Source organism: Neolamprologus multifasciatus, chromosome 11, assembly GCF_963576455.1.
Source record: "Neolamprologus multifasciatus chromosome 11, fNeoMul1.2, whole genome shotgun sequence".
Classification (NCBI taxonomy): domain Eukaryota; kingdom Metazoa; phylum Chordata; class Actinopteri; order Cichliformes; family Cichlidae; genus Neolamprologus; species Neolamprologus multifasciatus.
The window spans coordinates 26,508,708-26,533,814 of NC_140449.1; the positions used below are offsets into that span (position 1 = coordinate 26,508,708).

General features: G+C 38.7%; 1 protein-coding gene across 1 annotated transcript in view; it reads right to left on the bottom strand.

Annotated features, from left to right (window-relative positions):
* The window catches only part of LOC146508644 (mannosyl-oligosaccharide 1,2-alpha-mannosidase IA), a 203,492-nt gene that overhangs the window by 56,807 nt on the left and 121,578 nt on the right, over nt 1-25,107 (bottom strand). The window contains exon 4 of the mRNA XM_085178375.1: nt 16,886-16,966. Within this exon, the coding sequence (XP_085034501.1) occupies nt 16,886-16,966 (81 nt within the window). The remainder of the gene's footprint in view (nt 1-16,885; nt 16,967-25,107) is intronic.

Consider the following 25,107-nt stretch of genomic DNA (forward strand, 5'->3'; position numbering starts at 1 on the left):
TAACTAACTGTGTTCTCTGACTTGAATCAGCCCACTCACAGAGATGATGCCTACTGGTGCACACAGACTGATCCTAATACAAGCTGCATGTAAACAGCAGAATCGGTGAGCCACATGTCCACTGATGGTCATGCCTGGCCCAGTCACAGCCTGCATCACGGCACTGTGAGTATTAAAAGGAATCTTCCTCTTCTTTTGGCTGCTCCCTTTAGGGGTTACCACAGCAGAGAATCTGGCTTCATCTCACCCTGTCTCTAGCATTCACTCACCACGATCATGACTATTCCTGTTTTCCTCCTGCCTGGCAGCTCAATCATCAACAATCCTTGTCCAATACACTGTATCCACCATCTCAACCTAAGCTGTCCCTCTGACATACTCATGCAACAGAAAACTTTAATAAATACCAGTGAGATTCATTAGCTGATAAAAAGGACTGAGTGAACAATATTTCATTTACATATTGAAAGTGGGCTATAATTTATCATTAGCTTCCATCTGTGCATCTTTGAAAAAGCCTCCGATTTTCTGTTTGAGTAGTTCTGCTTCTTCAGCTATGAGGAACCATGAACTCAGATTGAAGAGATATTGAAAGGAAGTTATTGGAGCAGGCCGCCAATTGGGTCTGCCCAATTTATTTACCATGGTGTGATTTGTAGTGCACTATGTATAATTGTGAATTGCCTGCAGAAGCACAGAAAAGATTGGGAGACCAACTGAGAGACCTGTCATTCAAGCACTGAGACGTATGGAGTTCCACAGCAAAAGGCGTGCTGTGAACACGCTCTTCCACCGGCCCAAGGGGACACTTGTTCCTCAGACGCACAGTGAAGCATATCTACCTCAGGCGGAGTTTGTGAACTGACTCCTGCATTCCAGGGCAATCTAACTTGGTGTGCAGCTAAGAGCCAAACCATTCCTGGAGAATACAAAAGGAAGGGGGAGAAAGGGAGAAGCCATGCATTTAGCTGGCAGAGAAATAGAGTATTGCTACTACCAAGATAAAGAAGATAAAGCTGAGTGCAGGAAAAGGGACAAAAATAAGATAACAACAGAAAAATAAGGAGCCAAAAGTAAAGTTTGAGCAAGTTGTGAGTTAATGTTTCAAGGCAACTTTGTAGAAACTCTGTATCATATTATTTATTTTAAAGAGTAAATCATTACTGCACCTCTGAGGAACCGGTGTCTGGACACGTCCTTCTGACTGAAGGCTGAAGGACGTTTCTGCAGCAGCGAGACGTGGCTCCATTATCCACACAGCAAGCAAAAGGACATGTACTGCAGCCATAATGGTACATTTAAGTCAGGAGAGGGCTATTTGTTAGTGCGGAAGAGCGAGGCTCAGCAGGCCCAACCGTGATGCCCATTCATCCTCCCCAATCATCAGCTCAGAAGGGAGCACTTCCAGTTCTATGCTTGTATACTTACAAAGATGCCTGGCTGGTTAGTCAAAAGTGTTCCACTAAATATGAAGAAAGAGACAGATTATCTCTGCCTGGGATCGAGATAATGCTCGTTTTTTGGTTTTATAATGGGTGTGGATGGGTGTTAATCTATACGCACCTGTGCAGCATATGTGTTAATGTGTGCGGATTGACTCACACAAGCCTATCTGTGGTGAAGATGTTAAGACAATAATTTACCCGAGCTGTTACACAGACATAGAGGTTCCTCGAGGAAAGAAATGAGGATGATAAATAATTGAATTTCCCCAGGCGGTGAATGGGGAGTCTCTTTTTTTTTTCATTATTTATCATCTAATTGATTACTGCTTGTAGGCTTTCTAACTTGTCCCACAATTAATGCGCTGCTTTTTTATGTCCTTAATTAATGGCCAGCGCAGCTTCATGAAAAACACACAGTCAATTACATGTGAAATTGAAAGCCTGTGCCATACTGCAGTGCTGGGGATGGCAAGGAGACATTAATCAGCCAAAATGAAATTCTGTGAGACAGATTTAGTCTTCTGCACCAAATTGGACTATTTTTCAAACTGTTGTCATTCTGCCCCTGTGGCAATATTGCAGCTCAAGTTTTCCTCTTGACCTAAAATACTCTTTGAATCAACTTGGCTGTCAACAATCTTTGCAGTTTTGCTCTGACTTGTTTATTCCAAAAGTGCAACCATCCTGTCCTCTGCTTGGGCTCCTGCTGGTGACATGGTTTTCATGTGTGTGGGACATCATATTCAATGTGCTGCACCTGCCATATTTGCTTTGTGTACAAACAAAACATGTATGCACACAAGCGCAAAGATGTGCAAACTCACACTGGCACACGCGTTTTTCTCTCTAGCTCATGTTTAGAGAGGATGCCACCCAAACCAAATCCAAGGGGGTCTGTTTTTCGGTTTCCTTCAAACCGAAAAGCATTTTCGGTTTGAAGGAAAAGCATTTATGGCCAACACTGTCTGAATTCAAAATACCTTCTTGGCAGGATGAGCCAGAGCATGTGAAAAACAAATAGTATCAATTCAGATTTCATTGTTTTCCATTTCTTTTTCAGCCTGAGAAAGAACAATAGGCATGTCCCCTGGCAGAACTCAGCTTGGCTACTGGCCTTTTTAAAATTATTTGTATTTTTTTATAAATAAAAATGAATCTACTGGCTTCTGTACATATCGACAGCTCACTTCGAATTTACAAAAATCTGAATGTCAAATGAAAATATGAAGTTAAAGAAATCAACCCTCCCAGAGTCCACAAATCTACAGTTTACTCCTTTAAATTGCCTCCCTTTATTTGACCTTACACTGAAAAAATGTATTAAATAAAAATGCAGTTTCTGCATGCATCACTAAATCTCTACAGCGACAAATCAGCCACCAGTCTCACCAGGCACAGATCTCCATTTCCAGGACGATATTGATTAGAGTCAAAGCTGCCAGGATCAATAGTTTCACTGTTAAAAGCCAGCTCGTTGACCCCTAAATAATACTGCATAATGGACTGGGGCGGTAATGAAGCCCATCTTACTTAATTCACATATTTTGTCTCTTAGGCCTGAAAAACATCAGAAAGTACAAAGAACAAAGTTAAAACGTCATTTTACATTTCTGTTTGTCAGCCATCATTTAAAGTGCTTTTTGAAAACTTGAAAATTTTGTCGAGATGTCTTCAGTTCCCCCTCAGAGGCACAGATGAGGCTCTTTTTCTGCTTTAATTGCTGATGGACAGAGAGGAGCACTGAAGCCTGTAAAATAAAGCCCCTAGGCAGCTGTGAGCTATGCAAGGACTCAACGAAAAGGCCTGAATACCACAAGGCTGACATCATTAAGAGTAGCCTAATGATCCCCTGGATTTGATTTGTTTGCCCTGTGTCACACTTTAAAACAAAAAACACCCAAATTTCAGGGCTTCTGTTGACGTTTGGGCTCATTTGGACCTTTGCCAAAGCCATCCAAGTCTGAATCCAATTACTCCAGCCAGAATGTTATGTATTGCTAAAAAAAGACTAATTGCAGAGCTTTTACAGAAAGAAAACTATCATACTGGCTTATGAAAAAGTGGGGACACATCAAGAAAAGAACCTTATGTTTTTCCTTTCAGCCTAAAAGAAAAAAAAAAAAGATGTCTTCGTCTTCTTAATCATATAATAATTCAAGCAGTCACAGAAATATATCCTATAAGCTCAGTCTGGCCGCAGGCCTCGAAAACAAGCTGCTAGCTTATTGTTGACTGACAGATTTATTCAGTGAAAGAGTTATTATTAGCTGACTGTACAGCACCCAAACAAATATTAAATAAGCTGCACGCTCTGTTGCATATAATATTTCAACAAGGTAATGCAAGATATGTGAGCTGCTGGTTATGGGATGTTGTTCTTACCCAGCGTCTCTTAATTCCATAATAAAACTGAAAGGTGTAAGAGCACAGCTGAGCACAGTTATTTTAACTCTGCACAAATGGGATTAGGTGTTTGTACACAGAGCAGAATAGGGGTTTGGGAATAGGGAGCTTTCCTTTCGCGGCTAAGCCTGCGGCGGGGACTACGGAGCACGGCAGGTTACTGTGCGATTATGATGATCCACTTTGATCTGAGGAAATGAAATTTCTTCCAAGACCACTTTTCTGCTCTTCAGCAAGAAGGGGGACAAACAGATAAAATGCACATGGAGCCACACTGCTCATACACAAGCAGCAGAACTCACACGTATGTGAAGATTACACAAGCACGCAGGTGCCATTTGTGGCTCATTTGCACTTTACTAATATATTTGCCTGATTTGAGTATTAAAACAATTGCAGTGTCAGAATTATGAAGTACCACACACTCCGTATAAATTGATTATAGAATATTCCTTAATTTGTAAATATTTTTAGAGAGAAATGAGTATGGTATTCAGTGAAATGTTGAGGAAATGTATGACTTTGAAGTTCAATGAAAAGGTCCAAGTCTTTTCTTGAAGGCCTGAAATTTGCTCTAAACTTTACCTATTTCAGGAATAGTAGAATATACTAAATAGGACAGCTAGAATACATACTTTTGTTCATCTGGACGTTTCAGAATGCAAAGCCCAGATGAACACAGCACTGCGAAAAACAAGCAGACAGACAGCAGACAGACACACAGTCAACTAGCTGATGTTCAAAACACTAAACAACACTTTCAGGAATTTTGACAGATAATTGAAGCTTCTGTTTCAACAATGTTACAGTATTAAGCAGTTATCATCAATGTTAACCTGGCCTGTGCAAGCCTTAAAGTTTAACTATTAGCAACTAGCTAAAGTAGTAGCTAGTAGTTTTAGCTGTTAAAAAAACCTAACTAGGCAGCAATTTTGACCAGTTCTGCTAGTCTGTAATGTAGGCAGCGATCATTTAACAGGAGAACACAAATGTCAATATCAGCGATACTGGCTCTGTAAAACTGTAACTTGGTAAAGCAGTATAATGAGTAGAGATGGACCGATCCGATATTAAGTATCGGTATCGGTCCGATACTGACCCAAATTACTGGATCGGATATCGGCGAGAAATAAAAAATGTAATCGATCCATTAAATATCAAAAAAGCACCTCACAAAGCTTGCTACACGGCGTAACTCATAACCGTAGCGCGTCGCAGCAGTATGCGTCACGTGATAGAGCCACTGTGTGTATTTGTAGCCTTGCTAGCAAACCAGCATTTCATCTCCGAGGAAGTTTTCCCAGAGAGAAGTAAAGCAAGTGTGTAAGTTCATCTCTGAATGTTTGTAAAGCGTTCCCACGTTAAGCTTAACAACAGATATATGGAGCGACTGCCTCTCTCTCTCTCTCTCTCTCTCCTGTTGCTACTTCACTCGTGAAACTGCTTAATGATCAGCTGATCGGCTTTTCTGTCGAGAGTCCGTCTCTCTTCTTAGTTTTTGGCCCACTTCTCACCAGAAAGAGGAAACCAGCGGCTGAACAACAGCAGCACGTTTAAGCTTGATAAGCTGTTGTTAGAATTTATTTAATATTACTTTCTAGACCAGGATCGTTTTCTACGTAGCTGACGGCTGGTAACTGTGCAGGGGCGGATCTAGCAAAGTTTAGCCAGGGGGGCCGATAGGGCATGAACAGGGAAAAGGGGGCACAAAGACATACTTTTCTTTCTTGTTCTCATTTAAAATATCTAGCTTTTAATAAATAATTATCTGACTCTTACACCCAAAGTTTTAATCTGATGTAAAATATATAGAAGTCCATTACTGTATATAGTAACTGTTAAGTCTAATATACCCTAGTAAGCTATACTACTTTTTCCTTTGGGAAGATACCATCTGTGCAGTCTGCAATATTGTTGAAGAAAGATGTTGAATCTATTTAATTATTCTTGAAAAATAATTTCTTTCTGTGCATTTTCCCCCCTGCATCAAATTAAATTTGATTACATCGATTAAGCATCATGAGCTGGAGGGTGGGATGTGGTTCCCTATTTTTTTTTTTTGCTGAGAGTTTGCAACCCTATTAGTTAGGTTGCTTGATATTTCTGCTAAGTACTCTTTAAAATACCAGAATAGGGAGGATGGAGCAGGTTTACGTTTATTAGATTGATCAGTGTTGCTGAACTATGAAATATTTTGTTGTATTTTTTACATACAGGTATAACAGAATAGCTTTAGTGTTGTTATTTATTTAAACTTGAGTATAAACTTATACAAAATGCAGCAAGATATTAAAAAAACCGTTTTATTGATTAAAAAACACACTATATCGGATTCATATCGGTATCGGCGGATATCCAAATTTATGATATCGGTATCGGTATCGGACATAAAAAAGTGGTATCGTGCCATCTCTAATAATGAGTTCAATGAAGTAATTAGCATACTAGACGTGAACATGCTGCTTATGCTAACATCTTGCTCTTTCTTCAAACCAACAGCAAAAATAGACTGTGCATGAGAAAATGCTAACTTCCTGGTTTGAGACCAGATGTAGGGTTGTACATTTCCGGTAGCTCAAAAATCATGTCCAAAACTCGAAAACGGAAAGATCGCGTTAAGTTACAAAGAGCAGGAGGTGGGAACACTTACCACTGTTGTGTCATAAAGAAATCTAATGATCAATTTTGACGTTTAAAGAGTTTAGATCGATCAGTTGTTTACATCACTCAACACAAGCAGAACTGCATTACAAAATCAGAAGACACATCATCCACATTCAAAAGCACATCTCTGTATAGTGACTGGTCTTATGATTTAAACAGGCAAATGTTCAGCATTCAAACTACAGGTGAAGAATAGTCAAACCAGATGTTTCCCCTAAAACTTTACTTTTGGCTCCTTTTTCACTAGCAGTGTGACTCTGCGATAAACGAGGGACAGCTGTTTACAGATACTGAGAAATATAACATTTGAATCCCTTTTCTCTTTTGCTCTGAGGCGCGGGGGAAAAAATATTGACAAGTCGATGAACATCATTTACAGATATATTGGGTAAATGCCCAAGACATCTAGAGAAATGTAAATCGCCACTTGTTTCATTCATTTGCTTAACTTGTTTTGGACTGTAAACAAGGCGCGAGTAGGACACCGGAAACAAAGCTCCCCACAGGAGTTTCCGCACCGGAAGTAGCATATGCTAACGTGCACATAGTCTATACCTCTGTCACTAAAGCCAAAAGTAATTCCATTAACCCTTTAAGACCTACCATAGAACCAAGTCCGCCAGAGCTTATATTATATTTTTACATGCTGTAGTGCCATTTTTGGGAGCATTTCAAGTTGCTATACATCAACACAACCATTATAACCCAGATTTTAATAATATGTATGCATTAAGTGCATAGTAATTACATAAATTGCAAAAAAGTGCAATAAACTACAAAAAAATTGAAAATCGTTTTTGTTTTTTTAACATATATTTCTAGTTTATCACTCAAGGTTGAGGTTTATCACTCAAAACTGTAAATACAAAAAAGTTGCACAAAATAGTTTCCCACCACAGGAAATTTATTTTGAGTGTCTTCATAGTTTTATTTTTGAAATACACAAATTTTTATATACTGCAAGAAAAACGAAAATAAATATTATAGTGCAAATTTGCAAAAAAAGCAGCATATGCATCAAAATAAACTATTTCCAGCAGTGCAATATGTGTCCTAAGCATCCCAGAAACGACACAGAAAGTCATAAAGTCAAAGATAACTTAAAAACACCAGTATAGGCTCATGAGGCCCTGATGGTAAAAAAAACTACATTTCCAGGAAATGACGTCACTTCCGGTTTCGGGCAGGTCATGGCGGACATGCGAAAGTTCGCGCTGACGTCTATTCCAACATAGGAAGTGTTATGAACAGCTGATTGGATCGTCAAAGGTGTTTCTGGAATATTATGTTTGTGTTGCTGCAAACGCTTTTTATGCAGTTTTTGCAAAGCTATATGTGGAAGGAAACCGTGACCTAGGACAAGCTGATGGCATAAGATGTAAGTACAACTCCTCCGGTTTCATATGCAAAAAAATTTTTTGCGCTAGCTTACGTGGTTGCAGTGCTACCGGGATTTAAAAATAGTTACGCAAAACAGAGCGTGCCTGCTCCGATTGGTTTTAAAGGGTTAACAAGTGTTTAAAATTTTGTGTGACTGGTGAAGCTTAAGTAAAAGTGACTAAATACATAATACTTTGCCCTAAAAGGCACATGAATCCATATACAGTAGCTGTTGAGATATTTTAGACTGGATCCAAGGGCTCACATTGTTAAATATATACCAGAAACAGACTCACCATCCAAATGTTTTGGATTTAAATTTAGTTCATGTAGGTAAGTGCCATGTAGCATGAAAAAGGTAAAAGAAACTATATTTTTATGCAATCCACATACTGTATTCTCTTAAACAAAGGGAACCATTAGTCTTTTACATAAGCACCATACATCCACACAATATATCCACTCCATATGCAATTCCCACACCTGCACTGGATACCCATATATCTGATATTTCAACCACACTTCATCTTCCCATATTTCCTTGCCTCTCAGCATAGCTTATGTAAGAGGCAGCCAGTATGATGGGGGAGGGGGTGAAAAGACACTAACCTTCAACTGGCAAAAGACAACCATGTTTGTCCCTCAAGGATGGCTGAAAAGTGATCCTCTCAATGCATATTTCTGGTTTAAAAAAAAAACAAAGAAAAAAAAAAGAGCACTCTCTGGACTGCTCTGTCTCAAATTTATTCAATTGGATTCCTGCATAGAGTAAATATCTTGGGTGTGGGGTGGTTTACCTGCCACATATTTTTCTCTGCTACAACCTAACTCTTTGCAATGGTATGCAGGGTCACAGCAGGAAGGCTGATGCAAGTCTTGTTGCTGGCTGTTGCTGTGGGTGATGGCAGAGAACTGAAAGGAGCAGACAGACACAAAGGCCCGTGATTGACTGCTTAGGCTCAAACACAGAGAACATTTTCCACAATCAGACTTGAGCAGCATGAATGCTGAACTTTTTTTCCGATTCAGAGAAAAATTGCTGCTTTGGTGTGTTTGAACATTGTTTTTAAAAGACGTCCAAGCGATACCGGAGCGTGCCAGAACCGTAATACCATCGCGGCTCAAAACGAAGCGAGGGAATAGTACGAGATATTATTTGTGCAACAAAGTAAAAAACAGCTACCCCAAGACAACTACAGTAGGTAACTGATGTGCTTCTATAAAGAATTAATTCAGATCACATCTGTGAATCAGTGGCACACAGTTCAAAGCACATCTTCAATGCACCAGGGTGCAGGCGGGTACGGCCCAGCTTCTGCCATTTGGGAAATATTGTGGCCGGAAGCAAACAGTGCAATTGCAGCGTGGTTAGAAATGATGTGAAATAAGGACAAAACATCAGCAGAAGGTATTGTGAGGCCTGGCAGTCATGACTAAGCAAATTACCTCTTTTCTGTTCTTTTAATAGTGGAGTGTTTTATATCACAGCCCTCTGATGTCCCTGAGTGATGCAGAACCATCAGTGGCTATCATAAATTATATTAGCTTAAAGGGGAGGTTTGATGTTGTTCTACTGCAAAGTGAAATGTTTAATGTTAGGCACAGGTGCTTATTTAACAGACCTTAAAATCCAAATGAGAAGGAAGCCTGCTTTCAAATAAAAATCTATAGTGGATAAAACTGATAAATTCACCAATAACACTGGATGGGGACATGTAACTATATTGCTGCTACTGCTACCATATTCTATCCTCAGCTACACAATGTTTCACCTTGTAATGGAGTTATGTTAGGTTACAGGAAGCTGTGAAAATGTGCAGAATTTGATAGAAGACACAATAAAATTGTTGAAAGTTGGGAAAATATTGGGATTACAGTTAAATAATGTTTTTGTCTTCAGTCAGGACCATAGTGTTTCTTTAACGGCATGAAAGCAATCTGATCTATTCATACTGAAGCTTCTCTAAACAACAATTAAGTTTATTAAGAATATTATTAAAGAATATTAAGAATAATAATTGAAAAAAATGTATTTGTGTTGGTATAAAACACAATTCAACTATTTCCTTACTTTTATACCAAAAATACAAACATGTGTTGCTGCAAAGTATCCATAACTCAAAATTTCAAGTTTCTTTTCTCAAAATCTGACTTATTAACTCAAAATTTCGAATTAGCGCTGCCAATCAGTAATCGACGTGAATTACGTCATTTTCTTGTTACCCGGAAGGATATGGCGCAGAGGAATGCGCACTCAAAACCGGATCGTGAGCTACCAATGGTTAGCAACAAATTGGCGCTTTCCAGAGTACGTTTGCTGATAGTAACGCCATGTGATTTGAATGCGAATCACATGGCGTCACATGCGAATAACACAAGGATTTCATCATTTGTGAAGCCATGCTGAAAATACTCAGCAATTTGTGCATTCATGACTGGCTGCAATACTGGCAGCTTAGCTGTAGCATTTGTAGCTGAGGGCTTCAGCTTCCGGGTAACAAGGAAATGACGTCATTCACGTAGATTACTGATTGGCAGCGCTAACTCAAAATTTCAAGTTATTAACTCAAAATTTTGAGAAAGATAACTTGAAATTTCGAGTTATGGACAGTTTTTTTTGTGGCGGAAATGGGCTTCCATATGAGAGAGGCTTGTGTTATTGCATACATCTTGCCTCACACAAAAAAGTTTGTTGACTCTAATTCACATGTCAACATTAGGCAACATTTCTCTGAGCCAAATTGGCCAACATATCAACACCAAACAGTTTAAGAGCTTTTCAGCAATTAGTGTTCATGCAATGGTTGTTATTATGGAGGATAACACTCGATTCGCCATGGAAAGAGGGCAGCACAAACACAAATACCAGCAATCCTGTTTTACCTCCTACTTCAGGATAGTTAATCTTATACATTGTTACAAGAAATAACCGATGTGCCCGTCATGTAGACAAAATGACTAATAATGCACCATAACAAGACTGTAAATATTCAAAAGGCTTGAATATTTATCAAAAGTACCAATGTCAAGTTTCAAAATATTTGCCTACCAGAAAAATATCAATTATTTAAAAAAAAGAAATGAAAGAAATCTTAATGTAAGCTGTTTAAATTCAGCTGCATACCCCCAAGCAAATGTCTGGGGAGTCAGAAATTTTCTGGAGGCGCTGTAACAATGAGTTTCAGAGAGGAAGGGAGAGGCGTACGCAGGCAGCACATCTACAGAGAGAGAGATCATTTTCATATTTCTTCTGCATGTAAGTTTTGATAGGTTGGTTATGAATATTTATTTGTTGTGCATGATCTTCTCGTGCAGGTGAGAAAAGTTTGAATCACTCAGTCTGAGACACAACTGCACTGCTAATCTACACATTACATGACAGCAAGTTCCCCCAGACAATTAATGATGCTGAGACGGGGATACAAACAGAGAAACATAATTAGACTGTCATCGCTGACAGTATTTACAATTTATTGCATTTTTTCCGAGTGTGATGTGTGTGATGTTTATATTGTCTTTATGGCAGTGCTCTCGAGTGATATGACCCAAAAATAAACCAATTTTCAGCGACATAAGTGGGTCACCCAAATTAGAACGAAAACAACATGGACAGATGCAAACACCATACCCCTCATCAGCGCATCCAAAAACACATGCCGCGAGGACTTTAAATAGAAACCCACAGGCCGAAGACAAACACTAAAGTTTGTGAACCTGAGTAGAGAAAAATCTCAGCCTGAACTGTCACAGTAACTCAGTGTTCAGCTCCAATGTTCCAGAGCAGAAAAGGTTAGATTTGCGGCTCTTGCATGTTCTGTGATTGACCCAGAATAAAAGTAAGACGGGACCAAGATAAGAAAATACTTTTTTTCCCCCCCCTCAGTGAAAGAAAACCACAGCAGCGTGTTTCAGAAAACATGTCTCGATATCAGTCACTGTGTACCGTTTGCAGAAAGTTTATTTTTAAAATAAATACCACGACCTTCATTTGTTGGCTTGATGAGATTTGGCTGCATTAAAAGGGATTCATAATGTGGCTGCGACCAATGATTGTAATTTCAGACTCCTAATTTTTATCTCTCTACAACAACAACAACAAAAAAATAATAATAATAAAATAAAAAAATAATATATATATATATATATATATATATATATATATATATATATATAAACTGTAATATTATGTCACTTTAAAACTGTTTTAAGTGCTTGTTCTTAATCTTCCCTATTTTCCCCCTTTAATATTTAATCTCTTCCATATCGATATGTATTTCTTTAGCCACCATTCTGTATCTGTTATGTACTAAACATAAACAGGACATTTATAATTCGCCTCCCTCAGATGAATGAGACACACTGTACTGTTGTAGTACAGAGAGGCTGGCAGCTGTCTGTCACTTCATGCAACAGAGTTCTGCTTCTTTTAAAAACATGAGAACTGCAGCTGGAAACTCCGTGAGACGGAGAAAAAACTAAGATGGACTGTCATTGGCCAAATGACTATGAGTGTGGATTGATTTTTTGACAGCATTAGATTTGCATCCATTGTTTAGACCAACACCTTAAAGGCCAGTCCGTGAAAATATTGTCGGACATAAACCGATCAGTGGCGCAAAAAAGGTTGGGGACCGCTGGTTTAGACAATTATTAAACCAACTGCATTATACTCTTAAAGCACAAAGAACTCTGTTATGTTTGAAAACCAAAGCTATTATTATTATTTTTATTTTTTTTTTAAATGATGAATCACAACTTTTATGGTCACAGAAAGGTAGGAGGTGGCCAGTGTCCGGCAGCCTCGCCTCTGTCATTGCGCCCCAGGGTGGCTGTGGCTACAATGTAGCTTGCCATCACCAGTGTGTGAATGTGTGTGTGAATGGGTGGATGACAGGTTGTGTAAAGCGCTTTGGGGTCCTTAGGGACTAGAAAAGCGCTATACAAATACAGGCCATTTACCAATTGATTGTTTTCCTTTGGAAAAAACAACTTTGTATTATTATTTTATATTATTACGGGTAAAGTAATTACCCGTAATTACCTTTAAATTCAACAAAAGTTCTCGACTTTTTATTCTACATAACTTGTATGTAGAATACTGATTACTTAACTTTTGAGTGCATTTAATGACGAAATTAAGTCAAAGAGCTTTTTACTTCTATATCAGAAACTTATAAAAATTAGTGAATATTTAAATACTTTCTGTGATGTCTAAACATGCTGCATTTTGTTTGCAATGTTTGGAATCTCCTCAAAGCCATCCCAAAGATGATCACTTTATTTTCTTCAAACACTGAGAAGGATTCAATCTCTTGTCCCCCATGAATATAACTGATAACATTACACTCCTTCATACAAACACACTTCTTTCCTTGCAACCTCTCCTGAGCACCCTTGCTCCATTTCCTCATTTCCTTTTGCTGATGACCACATGAGCACGCGTCTTTCTTCAGTGCTGACTGCTGGCTCGCTCTCTGTTTCAGCTCAGCCCTGCTGGCAATTTTCACACAAGGCTGATTGAATTCATTCCTATTCCCCTCCACTTTTTCTCCTTTCACTGTTCTGTGCTCTTGCTAAGGAAAAGGGATGAAGCAACAAGGTCTCATCAACACACACACACACACACACTACATATAAATGGACACTGACAAATGAAACCCACTGCACAGAGATGGCTGGAAGAAGGCATGCAGCATGAATCCAAGCAGTGGTGAAATTCAGGCCGAGCTGACATGCATACTTATATAGGTGTGCTTAAGAAGCGGGGAAATTCAAGGCATGTTTAATGAGCATGTCCAGTATGTGAACCCATGGAGAGATTCCCAGTTTAAGGAAATTTTTTTAGGATAATGATTTATCAAACACAAAAACATCTGTTATATTTAGAGTCTATTTAAAAAACTATTTAGTGTAGTGAACCAAGCACATTTTAAATACAGGCTGAAGACTGTTTATGGTTGTGGTAGCAAAAGTTGTGATTGTATCAGGAAAACACACATTGAAAGTTACAGTCAGAAAAAAGATTAGCTTTTGGTGCACAAAGTCCACCATCGGGCAATAATGTTTCCTGATAGCTGCTGGAGTAGTTGCCACTGCTCTCAGCGCCATGTGGACTGCCAGAAGTGTGTGTTGGTGAATGATGAAAGAGTGGGGCAGTAGCATCCAGACCCGATTGAACAAGACATTTAACGTGAAAACTGCTTCCATAAAAAAGACCAACCACAAGCCTTCTGGGGCTCCAAGAAAACACACACACATAAACAATGCATTCCACTAGGTCAAAACAACAGGAGGTTATTAATGGTCAGGTGTTTCTCCAGCTCTGCTCCAAGCATTTCTCCAGCAAACTGTGTCCCGCAAGGAGCCATAATCATCACGCAGTTCCTGGCAATCATTTACAGCAGCACCAGCTGCCGAATGTCCTCTGGTCAAACTTGATGCACAATCTCGTAATAGTCCGCAACAGTGTATCTCAACTGATTTAAGTCTCTGCCGCAGTGACAGACCTTGAATCTATTGGTTTTATCATTCGAATGGAACTGCATACTCCTAAGAGAAGCCCCTAATGGGAGAACCAAAGGGTGACTCAGAGGATCAGAGATGGCTATCCATCTTGTTTTCCGGGAACCTTCACAGAGAGCACGCAGCCGAGTCATGTGATGAATAGCGGCACCAGAGTAAAGGGTATTGATACAGTATGTTTGTCAGGAAACGGAGGCCGTGTACTCGATCTCTTAAGAGAGACTGCATACAGTGAACAGTCAGGCAATCCAAATGTGAAGAAAAGAAAGTAGTAAAAGGATTGGAGTCATTCAAACAAAACAGATTAAGGAAACTCGTGACAAAGACTGAGGTTAAAAAGGGAAGATTAAATGACGCAAAGATAGTAGTAAGGTGTCTCTTCTACAGATTTGCTTCACCTAAGCTCCTTAGCAGCCATGTCCTTCTGTGACAAGGTGAGACAAAAGCAAACTTTATGAGGAATACACTCATATTCGAAATGTCATACTCTGTGCCGTATATAGAAAATTTCCACGGACCAGTGGATAAAGCAGAAGAATATTTTCTGCATGGCATTAATGGCAGGCAAATGTGGAATAATGGATTCAACAATATATTCTGCTCCAGTAATGTATTCATATTTCACTCATCCAGCAGAGCTGGACAATTTTATGCTGCTCTCCCCTCAGCTCGCTTGGCCTGCAAATCAATGTCCATTAAAGCGACAGAGTGTTCATATGTCACTGGATCCTTTCACATTAATTCTGCTGCTACGAAAATTTCCGCCTTTTCCACTGCACGAAAAACACTACAACTGCAGTGTATGTCATGTGCATGCTCTCCAGGGCTGCTACAGGCAGATGCTCATTATGACAACACCTTTACCTCCAGTGATTTCACACTGTACTGATAATGAATCGGCCCATTTGTGCAGCGTGGCTGTCGCCACGCTATTTTTAAACCTTTATTTATTCAACCAAGGCTTACAGAGCATTCATACGTTTTTTTCCCTGACATGGCCGAGCTTCACACTCGTGCAGTTTCACAGCTTCACACCTGGATGCTGTCCATCGTAACCTCGGGCCTTTATACAGAGCCACTGAACAGCTTCGCTGGAGCGACTGGAGCTTTTACAAGGACGCAGCTCTTGTACTTTTTCAGCAATGGAAAAAAAAATTTCCATTCAACTTTGCCTTCTAAATTTAATCAAATTGCTCAGGCTTGGCTCTTTAACCTCTAAGCAACACTTCAATACTACAATGACAAAGCAAAAAAAGCACATTCTTAGAGGCTGATTAAATGTAAAATTCAGGTTAAATTCCCCCGAGAATCCAGTGAAACATTGAAAAGCAAAAGAAAAGCCTCCAGAAGTTCCAATTTATTAATATATCATTATAATTATCATTTAATATGAGTTGAGGTCTTGCAGTGTTTCTGTGATGTAGTTAACAGGTTACCAGAAAGCCACACAAACAATTTCAAAGCTTCTGTTTGCACATCTTATAGGTATTATATTAAAAACACACAGAAACAGCAGTTTAATATTATCATTTGGGAAGGATTTACTGGACATCAGCAGCTAGCCTCAGGAGCTACAGCAGTGTGCAGTTTATAAGCCTGAACCTGGCACTGCAATATTGCCTTACCACCAAGAAACACATCATGTAGGGTAAGTACGATGCACTGGGAGATAACAGGAGGCGCATTTCTGCTTCTTTAGTAAAGAGTAACTGGCTCTCCATACTTTCAGCATCTGTGACCGGCAGATTAGTCAGTCTAGTAAATTCACAGATGAATTTGACATGAAGCCTTCATTAAAACTCACATTACCATAATATGATACTAATTAATGTTATGCTCAATGCAGCTTACAAGCCATACATTTTACATCTGCTACTTCTTCAAACCCTCATTCTCACATGCATTTTTTGTGTCTATAGCTCAGAAATATCTATATGTCTACAAACTAAACAGCTCCAGTTCAAAATTAATTTGAATGTGATTGTTTAAAGCTGGAAATGACTAAACGTGATGCATTTTTTTTAAAAAGATGTCATTTTTTAAAAATTTGATGAAAGATTATTTGGTTGTCAAAATAAGGCCTAGATTACCATGAGGTGCAGACAAGTTGGACATGTGCTGACATCCAGTGAAAAATATGTATAAACCAACCAGGTCCTTTAACAAAACCACATAAAACTGGTGAGGATGAGTACATATCCAAACCCTTACCTATATATCTTACACAGACCGTTTTTTTTCCCATTCCAAACAACAGAAAAGTCAAAAACATAAAAATGCTGAAATGGCCCAAGATAATTTTATGCTTGCACAGCGGTGACACATAAATACACCCAAACACACTGATGTGCACAAATGCTGTCACCCTCAGAGGCAGCCTGTTCATCATTCAAACTGCAGGCCTGGTGTGAGATAAAGGAAGCAGCAGATCTCGCTAGAGTAGAGGGATAACAGACATCTATTAATCTTACCTCCTCCCCTGTCAAGTAGTACGCCGACAGCAACCCGCCGACGTAACGGATGTTCACCTCAAACAGTGATGCCTCGCCGTTCTGTTGAACCAAGAGAGAGAGATCAAATTGTCAAATGTCATATTTAAGTCCTCAGTCGGGGGTAAAGTGGCTGTACGGGGGGGAAAAAAAACACACTAAAGACATCATGAACTGTTTTTTACTCCACTCATGGTTTGACTTTATTCAATAACTGAGCTATGTGGTAGCTTTATTGCTCTCTGAGATGTCTTTGGAGTAGTGTAGTCAGATGGGAAGATAAATATTTTAATATTTCACACGGCATAAAGTCTCTGGGTCATGTAAATATTTATTATGTTCACGTGTGCAGATCAGCATTTCTTGGTTGTTTAATAGATTTTCAGATTCTTTAATGCATGAAGATGTTTACTGGAGAGTGTGAGGTTTTCCTGAGTGGTGTACTAAGAAATGAGATTAATGGGTTAATGAGCTAGACTGCATTAAGCTAAACTGTACACCACATTGTCACTGGAATGTGCACATATTTATACTTGATTCTAACCTGGTGCTAAGTTTCTTAAACACCAGCTACTAGAACACTGTTATTTTCATCTGCCAACAAACTAAAGTGATTTCCACAACTACTTCATTAGGTTAGGGGACTTTAAATGTATGCACTTTAAAGTTTCAGAGCTCTAATGTGTAGCGGTCACATTAGAACGAACAGCAGCACTGAGAGCGCACTCAGTGTTAAAACAATCGGCTTAATTAAAATGCTTGTTTTTACTGCTCTGTGTACTAAATTCCAAGGTTAACAGTTTCTGCAGCATCGGTCTCTGGTCCTTCTTGCAGCAGTTTGGCACTTTACAGTTCTATTTTTAATTTCCTTTTTACATTTTTATCACAATTTCATCATCACTACTTGACAACATCTCTGAAAGGAGTAGGCGGCACTCAATTTGTGCAGAAGCAGAGTCATGTGATCTTACAGAGCCTGAAACAGAAAGCCCGACTTGACAGAAAAAGTTGATAACCACCATTGTGATACTTATTTTACTTATTTTAAGTTTTTTTTCAAGCCAGCTAATGCAACAAAAGTGTGGCTATGTTGAACTTCTCCTCTGGTATACTCACACAACTGCCAGTTTAAGAAGAAAAAAAATAAATGTAAAGATGCCATAACCAGGAGCATAACTTAATTTCTTGAGACTTCTATTTACAAGGACCATAGATAATCACAATAAATTACAACTGTGGTTATATCTCAGGAGAAAAAAGCAATTTCTAATAAGCAATGCCGTTGCGTGTTGTTATTCTGAGTGAGTGCATAAGAGGAGTCATACTGGATTAACACAAGGCAAATTGGGTTGTGACCATGGCCACTTCATCTGAATTCAACAGCCGTGGTTCATCTTTAAAAGTCTTTGTACTCAGTGACCAATAAACAATGAATTAAATAATAATTAAATAAATAAATAAATCAAATGTTTTTGTTCCCACAAAAAAGAGGCAGATGCCACTATGCAAACCGAATGCTTTAGCACATGCAAAACAGGGGTTGATAGTGTTTTTGTTTTGTTGCTGTTGCCATTTTCAAGCATCGACCTGATGCATTAGGTAGTAGCTTACGGTAATAATAAATATTTAAATGCTTGTTGGATAAAAGAGAGGCTAATGGCTGAGAGGATTAAAGTACACAGACTACACTGTGCTTATTAATAGAAGCAAACCCACCCTGGATTATCATTGTTACTCCAACTCTAACATAAAAATAAAATCTAAATGTATGTCACTAAACTCTAACTGACCTAAACCATACTAACCAATAATAACGTGTGAAAACACGTGCACTTTAATCAACATATCCACTAACCTGGGACTGCCATTACCATGCAACCCTGCAACCACTAAACAGAGTCAGTCTGGAAACAACAACAGCAAAAACACAAAAATCCTTCCAGAAGTAAGTCTTGTCACTCAGCAGCCATCTTGGCAACATCTCCAAACATCCATCTGAATGATGACTCACTAAACTTTACCCACAAGAACACTGAACAAATTAGCATGGCTAGGTTTTGGTATAGACATAGTGAGTCAAGAAAAGCAATACTTACATGTACGCATGTTAGCTATGATAACGAGCACTTGCCACCTTATAGTTGAAACTGTCGTGAACTTCCACTATGGATATCTATTAAAATCTAATAAAATAATTGTCTCACGCGCTCGAGCTTTCATGTTGTCCATCTCTATACAGTCTAGTACCAAATCTCTCTGAATGGCTGAAGCCGTACAGGCATTAATTTGACAAAAACAACACTAAAATAACAAAACATTTGAGACAGCTCAATTCTACAGTTTTAGAAAATAAAAGTATAAAAGAGAAAAAAAAATTCCACTTCAAAGTGACTCGAAGTGTTATTATTTACATAAAGGCAGTTTTACAGTCAATCCCCATGGAAACAGCAAAAGTGGTTGCTAAGCGATGATGTGACAAAACTGCAAAGCCTCTTTTGACTGATTGGTTAGCCTTCGTATTTCTCATTAGTGAAATTAATTGTATTCATAACATTTTGACAGCATCAAACAGAGATGATGAATCAATAAAAATTGTGGGAAGCATTAATATGAACGCACACTTAAACAACACTAGATTAAGTGTTTGTAATGTTTGCAATTCACGTAATGCACAAACTTCCGTGGCACTTTTAAAATAATTCAAAAATCCACCCAAAGTCATTTCCACATGCAGGTTATCTCTGTGCTTATAAGGAAAGCTCTTGAACTACAAAGCTCCCCGTGCTCTTTCTTCCTCTCTCTCGGTTGTAATGGAGTTTTTCTCTCCAAAGAAATCAACGACTAGAGCCAGGGCAGACTCAAAAAGTCAGGCTAGAAAGTCAAAGCCATGTAATCGTGTTCCCCGGTGTTTTGTTTCCTCTTTTGTCTGAAAGTCTCTTGCAACCGCAAGGCAGTATTGATTAGTAGGGAGCAAGTTTGGTTCAAGCTGGATTTTATTCAAGAACCTCTGCTGTAATATTTTGCCATCAGTTTCTCCTCTTACATTTTTTTTGGTCACTTAGAGTCTCAAAAATTGAATTCTATTCTGTTTCAAATTTTTTATTTAATATTTTTGGACCAAGTCTACAGATTACTGTACAGATATTTATCCTGTAATGTTTCAACTGCTAGGAGAACCGTTCCAGAAAGAGAAATGGCGAGTGTATTTTGGTTCTTTTGTCATCCAGATGTGGAAACGTACAGCGGGATGACTTCACAGTATGGAGCAGAGTGTGCAGTTCCGATCCCTTTGTAATTTTCCTCAGCTTTCATTAGCAGCCAGCCTTGTTCTGATTTTCTCTTAAGAGTATCGCAAACAGACAAAGCAAACAAAACTGTACTTTCTGTTCAACAGTCCTCACTCTACACTACTGTTTGCTTTTAATATACTCTGGGCGTTTTTCAATTTTCTCCGTAGGAGTAGAGACACAAATGAATGTCTTGATCTATATCCAGCTTTATCTACTGCTGGGCAGTCTTATCACACAATACAATAAAACGTGTTTGTTTTTACTTTTCTCCTTTCTTTTTTTAGAAAAATAAAACAAGAGGACTTGTTGCTATGTTGCAATTTCAAGATGAAATATGCACGTTATATTTTCTTTTCTAAATGAAATATGAAATAAGAGGTACTGCTCAGTATGTCACTATAATTACTGCCTCTTGTGCCAGCTGAAGGTTAAAGCAGAATGGTACTCCTTGACTTGGAGACCCATTGAGAAGGAAATTGCTAGCTCGAGCGTGGTTGATAAGGAAACTGCAATTTGGTGGCAGAAAGGGCAATTTGCTAGAATTGAGTTAAGGAGTCAGTGGCATCTGTACTATGCTTTTATTTATCTCTATATGCATCTCTTTAAAAATGCATATTTTTAATCCTGTTTATGTCGTACTTCACATAAATACATAATTAATATTTATAACCACCGTGTTTGATTGACACGTCAACAAAATATTCCATCCATCCATCCATTCTCTTCAGAGTCCAGATTCAAATGCATGCACATGCACAAACATGAAAATGTTATGAAGATTCTAATGGAACCTTCAGGGACCGTGTAAAACACAGATGCAACCTGGATTGGATGTTGAAAATTGCTACTGTGAGCCATTTGAACCCAGTTCCTCAACGCCTTGCAACATTGGGTTTAAAAATTTCAAGGTCACAGTCAGTGTCCATTTACATTTACAAACAATATAGGTCTTTACAGGCAAGGGAAGTACATTTTGCAAAAATACTGTACCGTTTTTGTTTGTTTTATTTGATAAGTTCCTTTTGTAAAACTCTACGATTCTGATTCTACAACAGCATGACGCTGGCTCCGTTTGAAAACTCTGCACACTGGTGACATTTTCTGAGACAAAGCACCAGTGCCTCTGGCAGGACAACTGAGCTATCTTGCCAACCCTGAAATGAGTGGCCCATTCAGTAATGGCACTACAATGGCAGTGATTAGGAATGGAGTGTCTATTTATCACTAGTGATTGTAGCTCTCAGCAAGACTGGCAGAAGGTACAGTGAGAGAGGACATACAGTGCTGACAAAGGTTTTGCCAGTCAGACTTTAAGTCCTAGAAGACTCAATAAATCAGTCAGGAAGGCATTCATACCAATTTGAAGATATACCTAACGCACATTTACATAAAATAAAAAATAAAAAAACAAGCCCCTAGGCAATTTTTCTACTCAATTGACTTGTTGATTTCTGCATTTGAATCCGATTTATTTTTCAGGAACATCTACTTGCAAGCCCTGCGTCTTACTGCAAACGGGGCAACCTCACCTTCAAATGTGCCTCACCGTTAAATCAACTTAAAAGGCAAACCCTAAGGCTCTGAGAACGTAAACTAAACAGTAAAACTCACACTGACAAAGCGATTCAATCATCGTAAGTAAGACAAGAAGAAAGAAGATTAAAACTGTGTCCTCTGAAAGGTTGCTTGTATATGACTCAATCTCAAATTTCCACATTAATGTACAAACGGGTGGAGGTACAGCTGACTGGATGTGATTGTGAGGCTGACTTTCAAACGGGTTTACCATCAAGACACAAATTTCTTTGAAGCAAACCAAATCTGCGTATGATGTTCACTGGGGCATAAGGCCTGAAAATTTGGCTTTTTACAAGATTTACAAAGTAATTTGTCCACCGGAGAAGCTGAATGCTTTTCTTTTATTTATTACCAAAGTTAGATTCCACATTAAAGCATAAAATTGTTAGCTTTCACAAGCTATTAAGGCTCTGCATTTGGCTGTTAACTGGACAAACACACCAGCTAATGCGGGGAAACTGAATTATTGAAATATCCCTGTTTCTTTGCACAATTCTAATGAACTTCACACTAAACAAAGACCAAAGTCCTCTAATTTCTCTTTCTGTGATTAAATCAGTTATTCAATATTTATGCTAAAACAAAGTTGGCTGAATTGTGTGAATGTGTTTTGTGTTTTAGGCTTTGAAAATGGGATTAGGAATTAATGTTATATTATTACCTGTTAATGATGATCTTTCCTCCCTACACTCTCCCCTCATCCCAAATGATGGAGGCAAACTAACCTAACCCTAACCCAAAAGAAGTATCTTTTATGACAAAAACACTAAAAGCAATGTCATAAAGCTCAATTTACACGCGCTGCTTATCCTGGAGGTACGTTTATATACGATGCAGCAAGCATTAAAGCTGCCCCGCAAGCACAACCAGAAAATCTGGATAAGTGGATGACACCTGTTTTTATTCTTTTCCCCGCCTTGTCTCTCTTCATGGTGCTCAAGTTGAGGGTCTAATTAGGAGTCAACACAAGGCTGTCAGAGAAAAACACAGAGGTTTTCATCACCATTGACATCAAGTTAAAAAGCTTGTCTGCATTTTCTCTGTTAGTTCTTCTCAACCTGCTGCAGTGAAAAGTAAGCGACTTTCTGAAGAATGCTTATCAGTGAACACAAATGTGCAGCTTTAAAGTCCTATTAACGCACTGCTTCTTCACACCAAAACTAATATATACAGTTGATGTTCATGATATAAACCAATCAGCCACAAAATATAAATCACTGACAGTTTAAGTAAATGACACAGACCATCAGGAGTTACGCGAGTACCCCTCATACAGCCAAAATAGCACATTACCATGCAATGTTCTCTTAAGGAACCTCAATGTTCTTGATGTATAATTTGTCACCTGCCATCCAAAATCTGGCAACTATAAAGCTGTAAAGTAGCAGTTACTCAAATGGACACTTGTTGTGTTCCCTAAATGGGATGCTCAGGTTTTCTAGTATTTTTTTTTTCAAGCCTGCTTTTTGCTAAAATAATACATTAAAGATGTATGTTGCTAAACTAGCTACTAGCTAAACTATAAGCTGGCTATTTAGGACTTAAAAAGTAGTACAAAAACCAGGGGGGACCCCACAGTGCCATCATTAATTAGGTATCATCCACCTAAAAAGTTTTGCATTACAACTAACCATTCCCCCCCAACATCTGTCAACATTTCTATCCATGTCCAGCCATGTTGTGGCTGTATTAGCGATGTGCAGGGTGCAGGTGGTTTTAATTATGTGGATGATCTGTGTGTGCTCCTCTTTCTCCTTACCTTATGGCAGAGAACAGAGAATGAAAGCTCATTTAAATAAGCAACTGCTTTTACCAACGCTGTAACTATTTAGAATGTGTACTACTGGGAGAAAAACTAATTATACTAGCTAATGTAATTTTTATGGAGGAGGAGCCTCGACAGGAAAAGAAAATAAGGAACAGAATGACTCATTGGGGTACTTTGCATTGGGGTACATACAATGCAGTGTTGCTGGTGGTGCTCTCTCCTTCTCTATTGATGTGTATTCAACAGTCAAAGCAAAGATTTCTGTCCTACTCAGCCCAGATTTGCTTGGGACACGAGCCTGATTGGCATGGCCACTGTGCTGCTGTGTGCCAAGGAGCTGACTAGACTATTGCCCAGTTGTGTCCTGCTCAAATGTTAATGTAATAATTTACTGCTAATAAAGAGGCATCATTGTCACTGGGCAAATGTCTGTTAGCATTGCCGCCATCCAGATTCTGACTGACTGCTACATGCTAACGCCAAATCGGGCTGATGTGACAGACAAAATGACCTGATAAGCCAAGGATGGAAAGAGACGATTGCCTCTCCTACCAAAGCTGGTGATTCACACATGCTGGCTGGGATTGAACTTAACATTGCTAATTAAAATACAGATACAGAAATCATCAATTTTCACTCTAATCTCCCTGGCTCTTACATACTGTTAAAGCTGCTGCTCCTCTCCAACTAGCTGATTTCAGGACATCGAGCTGCGCCTGCGTTTTCTATTTCTTTTCTTTTTTTAAAAAAATATTGTACAGTAATTATAGTCTTGATCAGTGTCCAAATTGTGAGAGCAGTCTACAACATTAGCGTTAATGACCCTACCCGCAACCCTGTGGAGCATGCTAAACAGCTTTCTCTGACATAAAGGGAGCTCTAAAATTCAAGCCAAAATAGCGACTTCACAAAAAAAATGAGCCCACTCAGCGCAATACTTAGGTGGGTGAAATCAGCATAATAATAAAGTTAATTGTATAATATTGCTCACAAATATTGGCTTTTTTCACATAACTATTCCTAAAAGAGGCTTACATAATGAATTCAGTGATTTGTTTTTTAACATTACAGTAGATGAGTACATTTCAAGAGCCCGACATTCCCATTTCTTACTCCCACACTAATCAAAGTTACAAAACTATTCAGGCACAAGAACTGTTTTTCTTTTATTCTGGAAGCTTTTTTTACATCGCAATAGTTTGAAATGAAAGAAGCCTTTATCAGTTTTTGAAACCGAATTTTAACTGACAGATATTAGCCAGTAACGGTCATCAGCTGTGATACGTCAACTTTTTGCCCTCTTGTTACTAGGGCTGTGCGATATGACCAAAATCTCATATCCCGATATTAAGACATCTATCGTCCGATAACGATATAAATCAAAAAAATGTAACATTTTCTGTAAATTCTGTGAATCTCGGGCAGCTCGACTTGCGGGAAGTGTTTCCAGCTGGGCGTCGCATATCTGGCGTCGAGTGATTTAACTGATGCATGAAATTATACATTTTTAGACATAAGTTGTAACGGCCGCCGTTTTCTTTGTGAATATTTATTACACGGCGTGCTGC